The following is a 15,923-nucleotide window of genomic DNA, read 5'->3' as shown; positions in this document are numbered from 1 at the left end:
AAAAAAAAAGATGTCTGAATTTATCGCAGTAATTAAGAAAAAAGCAATTCTTTCTCACTCAACATGAATACATTTTAAATATTGGTTGAACTCTGCTATAAAGGCCCTGCTTTCACACTGTTCAGATGTCATGAAAAAATTGCTTTTAGGATTTATTGAAGTTCAGGAGAAACATGCTGCAAACACAGGTATTGTGTCAAACATTGAAAACAGTCGCTAGACATAAAAAATGTGTTTTAAAGCTAATACAACTATTTACTCGACTTTTTATTAATCACACTTCATATTGCTATCGCAGTATTGAACAATGTTCAATGTCGCATATTTTTCTCATTTTGTGCAAGCTGAGTTTGAAAGAAACCATCAAACAAAGCAGTGGGACTCAGCCTTGTTAGACTTAAGAGCCACATTGAACAAAAAATATTTCTGCAGGAGCCACAATCCAAAAACTTTTCTTTCCTAAAATATGTAAGAATAATTTCTGCTGACAATGTTTCCCTTTTTTAAGTAATTACTTTGGATTTTTTTTTCCCCAAGTAGGACCTAAAAACCCACAACTAGTCCCAAATGAGCCACAGCTGGCTCGAGAACCTCGGGTTGAGTATCACTGAGTATATGTGTTTGAATGGATACATTCTGTAAACATTAACAGTGCATATACATATAATACAAAAGAAAATATTCAGATGTTTAATGTCAGATTCACCTTTCATCATTTGCGACTGGGTTTGCCTTTGATTGGTCTTCTAAACGTGTGTTTAAACTTGTGTGTGTGTGTGTGTGTTTGCAGGGTGCTGGAGCGAGCTGTAGGAGGAAAGAGCGTAAGGCTGTGTCTGATGAGGAGTGTTCAGAGATGGATGCAGAGCCCAGCTCCACAGAGGAGGAGGTCCCTGCATCACTCAACATCACGGACGAAATGAAACGCATGCTCAACCAGCTGTAAGCAACGCACACACAGACACACATGCACGCACGCACGCACGCACGCACGCACGCACGCACGCACGCACACACACACACACACACAGATTTGGGTGTATCTCAACGTACTCTGCAGTTACACTTTGCCTTTCCTGTTCTGTTCCCTGCAGTGTTGGTTTGGTGTAACAGCTGTATAGTCCCTCATCTCCCTCTAGTGTTTATATGATGTATTGCAGCTACTTTACAGTGTGCTGATTCAGCAAAACTCAGCATCTATTTATACTGGGATGATAATTTGCTTTGTTAAAGTTGCAGTAGTTGTTTTTTGGATGCTTCCCAATGATTTTTAATCTCAACAATATTTGGGATTGCTTTTTCTAATCATTTATTCTAAACATATATTCTAAAGAAAGTTTTCTGCATGTGTTGTTTAAGTATCCTCGCTTCTGTTTTCCATGAACTCTTTCCCATTGGTCTGTTTGTTGTGAGCGCATCTTCCTCCTTGCTTGTGACCTCTGCTGAACCTGGTGGCTGTTATACTTGTCCTTCCTCCTCTCCTCTTCTTTCCATTCCCTGTCCTTGTCCTACACAGACATTGTTCAGATAACTCCTTTGTTGCCAGGCGCGAGACGTTCGATATCGACGACGACTGCGACAGTCTGACGTGGGAGGAAAACGAGGAGACTCTGTTGCTGTGGGAGGACTTTACCAACTACAACATGCCGTACGCCAACGCTGCGACGTCATGCACGAGCACCGCCCCCTGTGACAGCAACGCAGAGGCAGCTGATCCAGTAAGTCCGGGAGTGAGGGTCCTCTGCTCTGCTTACTGTTTTTGAATCTCATGCGTGTGGATCATTGCTATGTGTGCTGTGTCAAACACTGACTCATGCATGATGAATGAATCCTCTGTCTGTGCTCTCTAAGGATTCCCAGGAAGGAAGTCTTGGCAGCCTCATTGATGAAACAGAGTCACTATTTAAGACCAGAGACCAAGAGTACCAGGAGACCATCGGACAGATCGAGGTACACAATCTGTGTGTGGATATGTGTATGATAAAAAGACTGGCACACACACTTAATTATTCATACACATTAATAGCATTAGCCAAACCCATGTAACATACTGAGTTTCAGCAGGGTTATTGTATTTGTTGTTGTTACTCTAGAGGAGTGGCAAAATAAAATGCACTCAGAGCAGACAGAATTCTACGTTTATTATCTACAATGACAATGCAGAACTTAATGGACAAAATGCTCGTGGCTGGACGGAATTGAATTCTTAAACAGTGAAATAGATACAAAACAATATTGTTTACCATTGGTGGCTTTTGGAGCGCTGGAACTTTTTCATAGCTCTAGGAACTGTTTTTGTGATTCCGCACCACAGGAACTATGAACTATCTTAGTTCTAGAACCCCATTTAGAGGAACCTTTTTAGCTCCTGCTTCAGAGTAGTTACCATGGCGATGCAAATGCAGACGGAGAAAAAGTCCCCCGTGGTGTGTGTAGTTCCTCTTCAGAAAGTCCCCAGAACCGCTTGGTCTGAAAACACCTATTATAGAACATATTTTCTGCCGATTTTTAAAATTCAATTTGCAGATTGATTATGTGATGGTTTGCATGGACTATAGTGCTTAATTATGTTTTAAATGGACATTTTTATAATCCTATTAATTATGTTTTTAATGTGGACCCTAGGAAGAATAGCTGAGCTGTTGAATACAGCTAATTGGGGTTTAATTGAAAACTAAGATTTGACCTATTGTACTCATGCACATCACTTTACGCATTAAATGGTAGTATAGAGACAGTGTATGAAGATTTTATTTACTAAATGGATGCTTTGTCAAGACTAAACTTCCGTTTTTTATTTAAATCATCTGAATATGAGCAGGAAGAACATTACTAAGAAATCGTGTTTTTCTGTGTCATTAGAAGTTTTACATTTCTGACAGTGTGAGTATCATATTAAATATTGGCAGGTCATTAAAAAATTAAGGAGATGTTTACCAAAATTAATTGTGCAATCTGCTGAAAAGGTTTTTTGTTTTGTGGTAAATGTTGAAACATTTGATCCCTTTTAGTAAGAACAATTTTGTTAAACCGGTTGAAGCAATTCAACACTGACATAAACTATTTTAAGATATTAGCTGGGCGTACATCATCTTCACTGTCTCGTACATCTTACACTCTTTCCCTTCTCCCAGATGGAGTTGGCCACAGCAAAGAGCGACATGAACAGACATCTGCACGAGTACATGGAGATGTGCAGCATGAAGCGAGGTCTGGACGTGCAGATGGAGACATGTCGACGGATGATAAAAGGTGGCAGGAACTCTCCCTCTATCAGCTCTGTGGCCAGCAGCGACTCAGGGAACACAGACGAAATCCAGGACGAGATTTCGGACAAGGACGCAGAGGCCGAAGTCCCCGTTAGTTGATGCTTGCGTAGCCCAGCTTTGTCCTTTCTCCTCTTGAACGGGCCCCGTCGATGTCACTAGGGCCTAACATGTAGAGAGCTCTGTCTTCATAGAGAGGTGAAACGACCTAAATGTGGGTTTGACTGGTTAAAAGTTCTGGTGGTTGTGCTCGCTGACGCAGGCCCAGAACTGGTGCTTTTATACTATGTCTGTTGTTTAATAAAAAAAGGTGGGGGTGCTTTCTTTGCTTCACTAGAGGAAAGGGTGCAAATAAGGTCCGAGTTGTTCTCTCTTCCTCACTGCTGCCTCGCTGGATCCTCGTCCAGAGCTTCACATTATTTAAAGGGAGGGAGAGAAAAAAAACAGAAGCATTTTCAACTTGGCTGAGAAGTTTTTTGTACAAATTCTTACCTTAATTGTCCTTTTTTTATAAAGGAGTTCAAAATAGTACATATTGTGCTCTCTATAATAATCTCAAAATAACACTCCCGTCCTTTGCTTTACTTTGAAATCCTTCATTTGAATGAGACGTGTCTGCGGCCCTCAGCTGGAACACTGTGTTGTTTGTGTTTGCAGTCCAAATTAAAGTGCTGGTTTTTTTGTTTTTTTTTAAGTGTCTCCTGCCAAAGAGACAAAACAAGCAGTGGAGACGGATTGGTGTGGGGAGTTCTGGTGGTTTCTGAGGGAACTCTGCAGAGTTGCCAAAGTTGACAGAGGAAAGGAGCACAGCCTTTTGATGCATCAGTGCATTACTGAAGTTCTATGCAATTCATCTGGCCTTATTTTTGGACTGGCTTTCACTCTTCCTCGTTTCCCTTAAAAAACAAAATCGCCTTTTGAAGCAAAGCAGGTGTTTTCTACGTATCATTTTGAGAAGCGTTTATGCGTTTGAGTGTGGAATAATCTAGGGATTATGGGATTTTCTTCTTTTAAGTACATACAGAGTAAAAACTGGAACAGTGCCCCCTCGTCAAGGGACTTGTATCTTTTATGTCTCTAACATTTGCCTGACTTGCTTCTGAGAACACGTTCAAATTGTGTTGTAATTAACGGAGGAAACATGGTTCACATTAAGTACCATTTTAAAAGGTTAAAAATCTGTAGTTTTTTATAAAAGACTACATTTTAAGTTACAAAAGCCAAACATTGCCCTCCAATATCTTAGGAAAAAAACCAAAGGAAACATTTTCAAAAGCTTCCATTTCACATGATCTTTGTAGATACTTCTTTTTTTGGTACTTTGTTTATGTGTGTTTTCATTTCATGCTGCCGTGCAGGGGACTCTGTTCCTGCTTTGTCTCTTCATAGCCAGGGCTTGAAGGTGTCAGATTGAACACAGAGGGCTGAAGGCACGTGATCGTATCGTATACCCCAGAGGCCTTTTGGTTTGTATGAGCGTTCTTGTCACAGATTGAGTCGTTTCACATCTTTTCAGCACTCTCACTGAAAGAAGCGTAAAAAGCTAAAGGACGCTTGGAGAGACAGAAGTGATCTTTTTATCTTTGTATCATAATGTATGTTTGATTTGCTGAATCACAGATTAAGTGCTACTTCTATCTGGATGTTTTCTAGAAGCAGAATGTTACTTTTTTTTTTGTTATTTCAGCATGTATGTGTGGAGAGAAAAAGAGCGATGGTTGTTTATATACCGTTTTTTTTATTTTTAATCTAAATAGCTGCACAGCAAATACGCGCCATGTTTTAAATCTGTCATCTCTTATCATAATCGTTCATTAACTGTCTTTCAGGCAGAAAGTCTATTTTTCACTGTGTTTAATCATTTCATGTTAACCCAAAAAAATGTTGTTACTCTTTATTTTGCAGGATATATTAAACCATTTCCACGAGTTTGGGTCTCTTATTGACCCGATCAGATAACCTATAACTAAACTAATGGATGATATAAGACAAGAGTGAGGCAGATCCTCGCTCACTGAGAAGCAACATATCATTTGACGTTAAAGAGTCGATGTAAAAACCAGCCTGTTAAGAAACAAAGAGCCATTCGTTTACTGCTACTGTACTTTGTATCGACAACATCAAATGCTCTGTTTACTGATTGTAGAGCTGTGACATCCAGACACAGCAGGACTATCTACACTGTTCACTGTTTTTACATATAAACATCGAAGCCCATGGCAGTCTGATCATTATACAAACCCATAGACTAAAACATAACGTATGGAAACATGTCAAGTTTTCTGATAATCATACCCGTATTGGAAGTGCTTTAGAAACAGCCTTAAATGTTGCTCCTGGTTTGGAATGAATCCTTCATTCATTAGCCCCCAATACACTGGGGTGTTTGTTTGTCTTTTCCCAAACAGCAGCCTGCACAAAAGTGTTATAAATCATTATATTATTTATATTTGTATGACTTTTACTGGCACTAATGTTTAAGAACAGCAAAGAAAGACGAACTGATTTCAGGTCAATTATACATCAAACATAAAACAGTGACGCAAGCAGAGTGTGTGGTGCAGGAATCTTGTTTTCACCATCACACACTTTGAGGGTACATTTTCTTTACAAGTTAAAATAATCCCATTGAAAATGAAAACATCCCACACACTACTCTTGCTCGGCAGCAATAATTTATTAGAAAACAAATCACAGTGTGTCAGTCCCTCTGAACAGACACACCTCTGAAAGGTTCAGAGGGACTGACACACTGTGATTTGTTTTCTAATAAATTATTGCTGCCGAGCAAGAGTAGTGTGTGGGATGTTTTTATTTTCAATGTGATAAGTGGATGTCCTACACACCTTTTTTTATGAGATAGTTGGATGAGCGAACGCCTCCTTTAAAACAAAGTAAAAATAATCAAAGTAGGGGAACATTCAGAAGAAAGGTAGTCCATTCAGAACAATGGTAACCGTATTACATCCACACAGGGTCAGTAATATACAGCTCTGTCATCGGGTACGAGTACTCTTCTTGGCTGATACTCAAGTTATCGTAATCAGTATGTAGAAGGAAAACATCAGAACATCTCTTTGTCCAAGCTTTGGCTTGAATAACTCTGAAAAGTCTCACACAGACATGCTGCCTTGATTCTATAAAATACACAAACTCACATCTCCTGATTCCAACAACATCCACTCAATCAAAATGTGGAAACCCTTCCCTTAATGAATGTATCTGGATTTGAGGCCTCTTCTAAAGTCATTACAAGTAGAAACTGAGCAAAAAAAAAAAGATGTAGCTGCTTAAACCCAGGGATAAAAGGTGTCCTGTTACCTATCGGAGACCTTGGTATGTTTGGCTTCATTAAAGCGGTTCTTCCTTACAGCAGCCTTCAGTGTGTGACCTGTGTGTCCGCTAGTGAGCTCCTGGTGGATGTGAGTGTTTCATACAAAAAAAAGGGGTTTTATATGATTGGTTTTTATCAGTGTAGCACCGGGGTTATGTGTTTGTTTTAACTGTCATGACAACAGGACGTTTTACATGTTGATATTTGCCATTATATATCGTTGTTGCTTATGTTTGATGTCATAAAAACACGGCAGGAGATAAAAAGGTGCAGCAATACTTGTAGCCATATCGGGGTTCGATATTCTGAACTGTCTGACAGGTTCCATCCTGTGACTCTCACTTTACGTGCTTCATTTGTTCTGCTTTAATTTAATGCTTTTCTCTTCATTGTTTTTCTTTGAACTATGGATACAGTGTATTAATGTGGGTCTGGGGACGTTGAAACAAGTAATGAATGTACTCTATTGATGCTGTGGAAAACTAAATAAAATGGTGGATTGGATAGAAATCAAGGCTTACCAGCTGTTTTATTTGGATATTCTCCACAGATCATGATCTCTTCTTAACATCAAGCGTAGTACTCGTGTTTTTTTAAAAACTTGTTAATACGGCTCTTGAGTCTGTCGATACAGATGATGACGATGATGACAACTTTATTTAACCAAAACAAAGAAATCACAGTATTTCACTCATACTCATGACCTTTCTCTGGCTTCCCACTGCTTTAAAATTCTATTAATTTTTGGTTTATATAAAAAGTTGGTCATAATCATTGAGCACATAATCATAATGATTTAGTTTTATAGGCTAAACAGTTTCTTGTGCAACAGTTGCTCATACACAACTTGAAATGTTCATCTTGAAGTAACACGGGCAAAATCTAAAACATGTTCAGAAAGTTTTTGGCAACAATTAGATAGATAGATAAATAATTTATTCATTCCCTTTATTCATTACTCACTTGACTCAAATTAGAAAGTGTTGGAATTAATTCAAACTGGTTTCAAGTTAGACTCAAAGATTTTTCAGAGCATGTGCTTCAAACTACAGACCGCATTCTTCTATATATATATATGTATTTTTTTTTTTTTTTTTTTGGCGGTATATAGAATGATGGGTAGAGTAGGAAATCAGGAGAGAAAGTGGGGAATGGAGCAGGAAAGGAGCTGCAGATCAGACTTTAACCCGGGTCGCATGCTCTGAGGAATATAGCCTCTGTACATGGGACACAGCCCAACCGCTTCACTCCACAACTCCTTACCGTTACCACATTGTGGTAGTGGGGTGTAGTTCAGGCTCATCTGCGGGGTAGAGATGTGTGAGTGGCTTGTGGGAGCAGTGTCAGAGTTAAATGGCACAATTATCTATAGACAGATGGATCTCCTCTCTGCAGTCGTACACTGGACCTTAAAGGACTCTCTCACAGAGCAGGAGTCTGTGCTCCTTGCTAAAGAAGCATTTTGGAGTTTGACTTGGAGAAAGAGGACTGTCTTCTAGGGAATCACCAGGTCGGTTTACAGTAAAAGATTTGTGTTTGTTATTAATGTTTAGGCTACGATCATAAGAACCAAACACCAGCATGTAGAGTAAAGAGTGTCTGCTGTGCTGAAGTAACACAGTCCATTGTTAAAAAAGGCTGTTTGTTCAAAAAAAAAAACATGGTGAAGCTTGAGAACTAAAGGACAGCTTTATTTAATTATAACGTGTAATAAAACAAATGAAAACAAAAACATTTAAAAAAAACACTTATAAAGTGAAACATACATACACTGGAGCAGAGTCAAAAATCATCGTGAACTTTTTTTCTTTTAAGACATTTTAAAAGGTAAACTATCTAAAAATATGGATTCTCAAATGTCTCTGATTCTTTAATTCATTTAAACGGGAGAATCTGCAGTAAATAACAAGATTTCATGCTGGACAAAGTGGGGACCTCTAAAAAGAGAACGTGTCAGTTTGCTTTGCTAACACACTGATTACATGCCAAATGCAGACGAGGATAAGATCTGCTGTCTTCCTTTTTAGTCAGACTTCATACTTATCTCTCTGCCTCGAGGAACACGACTCTTTTCGCCAGGTCATCCTCACCGTATTTTCCTTGCAGCTGCTGTCTGACCACAGGATCAGCTGAAAGTAGGAGATCGTCATCATGGCGATCCCAAAATGGTCCTGAAATACAGCCTGGAGTCAAAAGCAGATCTCGAGCAGCAGAAAAGTCTCCACTGGTCCTCAGCAGGGCTTTGGTCACACTAACTAAATCCTGGAATTAAAAAAAAAAGAAGATCAGAAAGGTCAGACATTTTTAAAACAGAGTGAAAGGGAGGACTAGCGATAAACAAAGACACAATCAGTAAAAGCAGCACCTCAGGATGCTGTGAAAAAACATGAAGTCTGAATCCCACTGCAGCCTCACCTGGTTTGTCTGGTTCATCAGCTCTGTGATTCTCCGCTTGTCCTCTTCCAGTTGAGCCTGTGTCAGCGAATAAGGAGCGTCTTTGTTCACAGTTAGCTGTTGGTTTGCAGGAGCTACCGTAACGGACTGAGACTCCTCCTCCTGAGACTCCTCCTCCTGAGACTCCTCCTCCTGAGACTCACTGTCAAATATGAACAGGTGGGGCTTGCAGGTTGCATTGGCGGCCTCGGTTTGAGCGGCCTGAGCTGCTGCGGCCTGAGCTGCTGCGGCCTGAGTACAGCTGGTGTCTGGTGAGCAGTTGCTTGTGGATGGTTGGGTCTCTGGCACGCCCTCCTGAAGGTCAGGTCCATGTTCAAGGTCAGACTTTGTGGGAGCAGCGTCTGCAGCAGCGTCTGCAGCATGGTCTGTTGATGAGGGTTGTTTTGTTGCTGTTTCAGTTTGGTTTTGTAGATCAGGAACTTCCTCCTCATCAGACTGAGAAAAGAGACAGTTTAAATATTTAAAGAGGACTCAGGATTATTCCATGTGAAAGTAACACGGTTGTGTTCTAGTCTTCAAGCCAACTAATACTTTTAATTTGAAATTCAAATACCTGAGGTTATTTCAAACTAGATTACAGCTGCTTCGGTTCAATTGTTCATTAGGAGATCTGAAGGTTTCTAAATCAGGAGGAGTTCATGCTTTGTAGACCACACATACATAGAGTAAGCCGAAGTCTAATAGCAGCTTAGAGAGCACTCACACTAGGCAAAGTACTTTACCGTGCCAAACCTCTTCCAAGCATGCCAGGGCCAAGGAAGTGTACCGTGCTTGAGCACAGATCGGAGCACTAACACTGGTCAAACGAACTGGACTTTAGAGGTGAAGCATGCTTGGGCAGGGCACAGTACGGATTGCCTAGTGTGAGTGAGCCCTTAAAAGTAATGAAGGAATGTCATCATAAGTTGAACCCCGTACTCACATTTACCTTGATTAAACTAAAAAACAAAAAACACGCAACAATTATTTGGACTACAGATTTTTTCAGATACTGAATTACACAAGAAAATACTCTAGAATCTATTCCTTAACAGTTTACTGAATAACACTAATGATTTAGAAGGATTGATTAAAAGGGGCAGCTGTGGCTCAGTTGGTAGAGTCGGTCAACTCTCAACTGACAGGTTGGGGGTTTGATCCCCAGCTCCTGCAGCCACATGTCCGATGTGTCCTTGGGCAAGACACTTAACCCAGAGTTGCTCCTGCTGCTTGATTGGCAGCGTATGAAGTGTGTGAATGGAATAATTTTTTTCTGATGGTCACTTTACATAGCAGCCTCTAGCATCAGTGTGAGAATGAGTCAGTGTGACCGGTCCATTCACACACACTTTGAGTCGTCGGAAGACTAGAAAAGCTCTTCACAAGCTCAAGTCATTTTAACACAGCAAACGAGTGAATTTGTAACAATTGTCTCCTGTCATTGAACACAACAGATTGTTTTAACATTTTAAAATGCTTAATGCTTATGAACGTGGCTCATATGAAGTCAAAGGTTTTCTTATTGGGGGACTTTTGGAATAACATACAATAATACTTAATTCATATAGAATAATGGACTTTCTGTAGAGGGGGAGATAGAGTCGGTCAGGGGTCTCAGAAATGTAAGTTGTACTGTGTGTGTGTGTTGGATGTTTCCAAGTGCATTTCTTGTGAAACTGACGCTACAAAATGTTGTGTTTTACCCCGCTATAATCTTCAAATTCTTTTGTAGCTGCTTCGAGAATCCCCAGCTTCCTCTTTTCTGTTTTTTTCTCTCCTTTGTGCGGCACAGGATAAGATTCTGTTTCTGCAACAAACACAAAAAAGTGTTTAGTTTAGAAACCTATAAAGACTGTCATATGCTGATATCTATGTGTTTGATCAAAAACTAACCTGCTTGTGCTGCTTCACAGATGGTCTCTAGAAATACATCTGGTTGTGCTGTTTCTTGGACATTAGCTGGTCCGCTCTCCTCCAGGAGATCTTCCTGCACTGCAGCCACACTTTCTTGCACTGCGGCGGCGTTCTTTCCTCTTGCTCTTTTGGAAGGCGGCTGCTTTGCTGTGGTGTCTTTCTGAGGAGCTGCCTTAACAGCTCGTTTTGTTTTCCTCAAGGGCTGTGGAGAAGACGATGCAGAAGATGATGACGATCTGAGTTTTTTGCCGTAAGGTTCGGGCCCAAATGACTCCTCGAGCTGAAGCTGCCTGCGTGTTAGTCGACGCTGCGGTTGCTCCGGCTCAGGGGACGCCTTCTGCCTCTCTTTTGATTTTTTCTGGGAAGAGGCATCGTGCAGGAGCAGGGAATGAGCTGCAGGAGAGTCCTCTGGCACACTTTCTTTTTCTGTCAAGGTGATTGTTTGTGCTTCTTCTGATTCTGGTTCCATGGTCTCAGTAAGGAAGAGATGGAAATCTGCCTGAGAGTCCAAAGGTGGTCCTTCACATTGGGACACATTTGATGTTTCAGCCCCTAAAGCCTCTAACTGAGAGCTTGCAGTTAGTTGTTCATGTGGGCTGACTAGTTGTTCTTGGGGATCAACCGACATTTGAGCTTCTACAATGTCTGGTTGATTGGTGTCAGCGAGTAAAGACTGGGAATCTATCTGTGAAAACAACACATATGATCTGTTCAGTTCTGCTGCTTTGATCTAATCAAGTACAAACATCAAGTCTTTAAATGAACTACAGAAGAGACCTAAAAACAGTCTCTAATGTTATTGTTTTGTACCTGTGTCAGGTCTGGTTCTATTGAATGAATCTGAGGAGGATCACTGGAGGGTTTCTCAACATCTGTCTCTTGATTTTCTTCCACCTAGAGGCGAACAGATGAGAAACAACATCTGTAACATCCATTAAACATGTTGGTATGAGAGGTGTGGCATTATTCAACATCTGAATTTATACCTCAAAGGAATATCAGTGAATAAGGTGTTTTTCCACATGTAGTTTCTTTAAATTATAACTTTTATGGGGGGGAAATCAAAGCAACGATGTGTTTAAAACATAAACATAGACTGGGCTCGACTCATCGTGACTCGCTACAAATGTGCATCCTGCATGTTGTGCAAAACAGTCTCGTTTGAGGGCTTAATGCAAGTCGTTTTATTTGTTATTTTACTGCACTGTATTCAACTTAACTGTTTGATGCTGGAGACAAAAGAGCAATATATTTACAAAAAAAATTTCTCCTTGTTATTACAAGACTTGTGGGACCACCTTTTTCCCATCATCAGCACATTTTCTGTTTAATGTGCATCATATTGAAACAGGGGCCTAGTGGTCCATTTAAAAATTGTCCACACCTCCTTCTGCGGTTAAATGTTTGTGTTATTTCCTAAACATAAGGGATGAATTGATTATTATGCTGGTGGCAGATGGGGGCTGCTGCAGTATTGTTCAGAAATCTATACAGCACTTGCTCCTCGCTTGCAAATTGCAACAATTGCTGATCCGTTAAAAAAAGACTTGAATTATGAGTCATTGGAAAATAGCTTTCAGGTCCAGAAGAGATACAGCCAGATGAGTGGTGTAGAGTGAAGATGAATAGCAGTATTTCAATGGTTTAAAGGTCAAGGAATACATTTCCAGTGCTTTAAAAAAATCTGTATTCAAAATTCAAGCTGCTCTAAGCCCCCATCTGCCACCACAGTCGGCACATGCACATCGGTTGCCCCTTGATGCACACTTGCTTTTGTTGTTTGATATTTCAGGTTGTCAGCAATGTAGTTTTAAATTTGGTGCCACCTAGTGGCAGTATGATATAATACACTCCATCCTACAGCCTCTAAAATTAAACTGTTTCCCATTTTGCATATTTTGAAGCTGTCAACAAAATGCAGTTTCCATTTCAGAGTGGGTGTTGTAACTTTGTAACATTTTCTTATATTGCAGTTTCCATTAAGACACGCACAGCAAAGAGCTGATGATTAGTGACAAAAGGTTGAAGAGCCCTTAACTTATATAATATGTTTACTATAAATGATTTTTTTTTATCATTTAAAAAGGTAGGTCGTAAAATGTGACTTTTTTAAGTTATATATACAAAAACATTTTTTTAACACTATTTTTACATCTTAAATTATTTCCTGCTGCTGTATTGTGTTCAAGAGCAACGATAACAACCGAATTTCCCCTTGGGATTAATGAAGTATTTTTGATTCTGATCTGCACCAGATGGCCACAAATAATGCATGCAAGAGAACATTACATTAAAAAACCTCTGAATTTATCGCCGTACATTATACCACCAAAGGTAGCCACAAATAACTGCGGTTTTAATTGAGCTGTCGTCCTTTTTTAAAGAGAAATATAACAGCATCCTGAAACGGGGTGCAGGTTGATTACCTTGATCTCTCCCTCTGCTGTGTCGGTGTCCTCCATTGTTGTGTCTTCCTCCACAACCTCTGAATGTCTCTTTGCCAGTCGTATTCTGTAACGGTATTTCATCGACTGCCAGCTGTGACCGGTCACTTTCTGCTTCTCCATCTCCTGCCAGAGACGGTTTCCCCCGACCTCTGACTTGTGATTGCTGACAAACTTCAATATGGCAGAATCTTCTTCAGATGTGTAAGCACTCCTGCCTAATGATGACAACAAAGAGCCGTCCAGCAGGATTTTTTACTTTACTTATAAAATCAATGATGTATCTTAGTCTGACAGTGATTTATAAAAAGTAAGGTTAAAGATGAACATACCTCCTAAGTTTCCAGGTGAGCTCTCTTTGTTACCGTTAGGTTTAGCAGACTGAATTGGGGCCCCTTCAGGATTTAACCTGTAGTCCTCTAAATTCAGCTGCTCGTCCTTCTCAACACAGTCGTGGATGTACTGAGCGGACACGTACCTGAGGAGGAAACAGACGCTTGCCTCAGGTCAGTTAAACAGTTAAAATTGTTTTGCTGAATCACATTTGTAGTTCTCAGCCCAGCACCTACCAGTGAGCAGTAGCTTCAGTAATCGAGCCTCTCTCCTTGGGGTCAATCAGCAGAATCGCTCCGGGCTGCTGGACGCTAGACAACATCCCTCCTCCCGCTGTGATGAGCGGCTGGAGCTCACATTTAAGAGGACCCGGCCGCAGGAAGAAAGACATCGGCTCACCGTCCACGGACATGAACAGAACCGGGGAGATGGATTTGGCCACATCCTGCGTGGACGGCATGTTCAAAGTGTACCACCTGGTTCAAAGAGAGAAAAATTCATGTTACATAGGTTAGGATAGGATAGGATAGTACTTTATTGATCCCCAGAGGGGAAATTCGGGCGTTACAGCAGCACAGACAAGAAAGCTCAAAATACACATTAAACAGAATAGATAAGATAAAAATAAAAATAAAAACAGGGGGTATATACAGTACAAAATGAATGATGAAGTTAACTGGGGGGAATTGAGAATTGAGACAGTATTTGCAGAGAATGACAAGATAAAGTGACTTGGTATGATAAAATAGCAGCAAGTAATGTAAGACAGCAGAGAAGAGAGGCAGTGTTGTACCACAGTAATGCAGAGTGCAGTTATATAATATAATGTAATATAATATAATATAATATAGTGCAATATGAACAATATAGTGTAATATAATTAAATGTTATATAATATAGGCTAGTATAATAACATAATAAAAATATATAGAATGTACAGTATATATGTATATATACACATGTTAAAGGTTGTGCTCTGGTTACCATGGGAACAAGCACGACGAGTTAAATACCATCAGAGACTGGAAGTAGCCAGAAATGACAGCAACTCTTTACTTATAACATAATTCTTTCACACAACAAATCCATGCTGTATCTGTAGTTCTGCTGTGGGCCTTTGGAATTACTGTAAGACCAGAAAACATTTAGAATAAGATCAAATGTGCAGTCAGAACTCAAACAACCAGCAAATAACACAAGAGCTAGAGCCGTCCATCCATTGTCTCTGTGATGTAGGAGGGGGACAAACCATTTAGAGGATTTTAAAATGTCTTCTGTAGCTAAAAAAGGGAACCAGTGCAGGGAGGAAAGAATATGAGTAAATGTGCCCCCTTCAAAACTCGAGCAGATGTGTTTTATTTGATATCTAAACTTACCATACGGTTTGTTTACTCCCCAGGTGAACTTTCCCGCCGCGTAAGGAAACGAAACAAATCGTGTAGTTCCGGGTTCTTCTTCTTCTTCTTCGTCTGTAGTTGGCTGGTTGTTGACATTCTGCTTTCGTGTGAACTGTCGCCGCTCTGTGGTAAGAAGTGAGGATCAGCACTGTCACAACGATATATATTTTTTTAAATTCTTCCTGTGACACTGTGTTTTCTAAGTTTTGTATTTCCTTTGCAGTGTGTCTAAATGTTTCCTTTTCTATTTCTGTATTTCGTTTGGATCTAAAAAAAAAGTTTAAACATATTTTACATTTGATTTATTGATGTGTTTGTTCCCTTTGTTTTAGTGTGATGCTCTTTACATTGTAACTTTGCTGAAATGTGCCATGTAATTAAACCTACCTCGCCTTGCCTTGCCCGTTGATAAAAAGGGACTCTCATAAAATACCTGCTGTATAGTCCTCGGTGTTCACATTTATCAGTAGCAGCTATTTTTATTATCTTAAGTGTGAGACTGGTGTTTTCAATCCAGAACCTTGATTAAAAGTAAACAGAAGCAGGGTTGATATGGAACAACCCCTGCTCTGTTGATCAACCTGTCAAATTAAGCTCTGGGATTTAGCCAAAAATGTGTGTCACACCAGTCTTGAATGGTAAATTGCAACTTCAGAATGAGTACACAAATAAAAATTGAAATACTTGGTCCAGGCCCTGTAAAAAAAAGTGTACAGGGTCAGGACCACACACACCCAGAGTGCTGGTCATCTTATTTTCACAGAACAGTAAACAGACTTTTGCACAAACAACGTGGTCATACTTC

At 40.0% G+C, this 15,923-nt stretch overlaps 2 protein-coding genes across 5 annotated transcripts in view; one reads left to right on the top strand and one right to left on the bottom strand.

Moving 5' to 3' along the window:
* iffo2b (intermediate filament family orphan 2b) overlaps positions 1–7,107 on the top strand; it is a 33,935-nt gene extending 26,828 nt beyond the window's left edge. For 2 of the 4 annotated variants that reach the window (XM_020629125.3, XM_020629124.3), the window contains exons 5-8: positions 791–939; positions 1,514–1,715; positions 1,849–1,947; positions 3,132–7,107. In XM_020629125.3, coding sequence (XP_020484781.1) covers positions 791–939; positions 1,514–1,715; positions 1,849–1,947; positions 3,132–3,365 — 684 coding nt within the window. In that variant the 3' untranslated portion in view covers positions 3,366–7,107. The remainder of the gene's footprint in view (positions 1–790; positions 940–1,513; positions 1,716–1,848; positions 1,948–3,131) is intronic. The other 2 variants (XM_020629127.3, XM_020629126.3) reach the window with 1 other exon arrangement.
* Positions 7,108–8,261: 1,154 nt separating this feature from the next.
* terf2ip (telomeric repeat binding factor 2, interacting protein) lies at positions 8,262–15,288 on the bottom strand. The gene is made up of 9 exons (XM_020628937.3): positions 15,098–15,288; positions 13,958–14,197; positions 13,721–13,866; positions 13,371–13,606; positions 11,755–11,838; positions 10,924–11,629; positions 10,734–10,837; positions 9,013–9,486; positions 8,262–8,859 (listed from the first exon to the last, which is right to left on the bottom strand). The coding sequence occupies exons 2-9, from the start codon at positions 14,179–14,181 to the stop codon at positions 8,638–8,640; spliced, it is 2,196 nt and encodes a 731-aa protein (XP_020484593.2). The 5' UTR covers positions 14,182–14,197; positions 15,098–15,288; the 3' UTR covers positions 8,262–8,637.
* Between the last annotated feature and the right edge of the window lie 635 nt (positions 15,289–15,923).

This window comes from Labrus bergylta, chromosome 5 (assembly GCF_963930695.1).
Source record: "Labrus bergylta chromosome 5, fLabBer1.1, whole genome shotgun sequence".
Lineage (NCBI taxonomy): Eukaryota > Metazoa > Chordata > Actinopteri > Labriformes > Labridae > Labrus > Labrus bergylta.
Note: the sequence above shows the minus strand (reverse complement) of the source record. Positions and strands in the feature narration are given on the sequence as shown.

Coding starts and splice junctions, on each gene's coding strand:
- terf2ip (XM_020628937.3), bottom strand. CDS start 14,181: ATGCCGTCCACGCAGGATGTGGCCAAATCCATCTCCCCGGTTCTGTTC. Junction 13,867..13,957: donor ACTGAAGCTACTGCTCACTG/GTAGGTGCTGGG, acceptor TTTCCTCCTCAG/GTACGTGTCCGCTCAGTACA. Junction 10,838..10,923: donor CTGTGAAGCAGCACAAGCAG/GTTAGTTTTTGA, acceptor TGTTTGTTGCAG/AAACAGAATCTTATCCTGTG.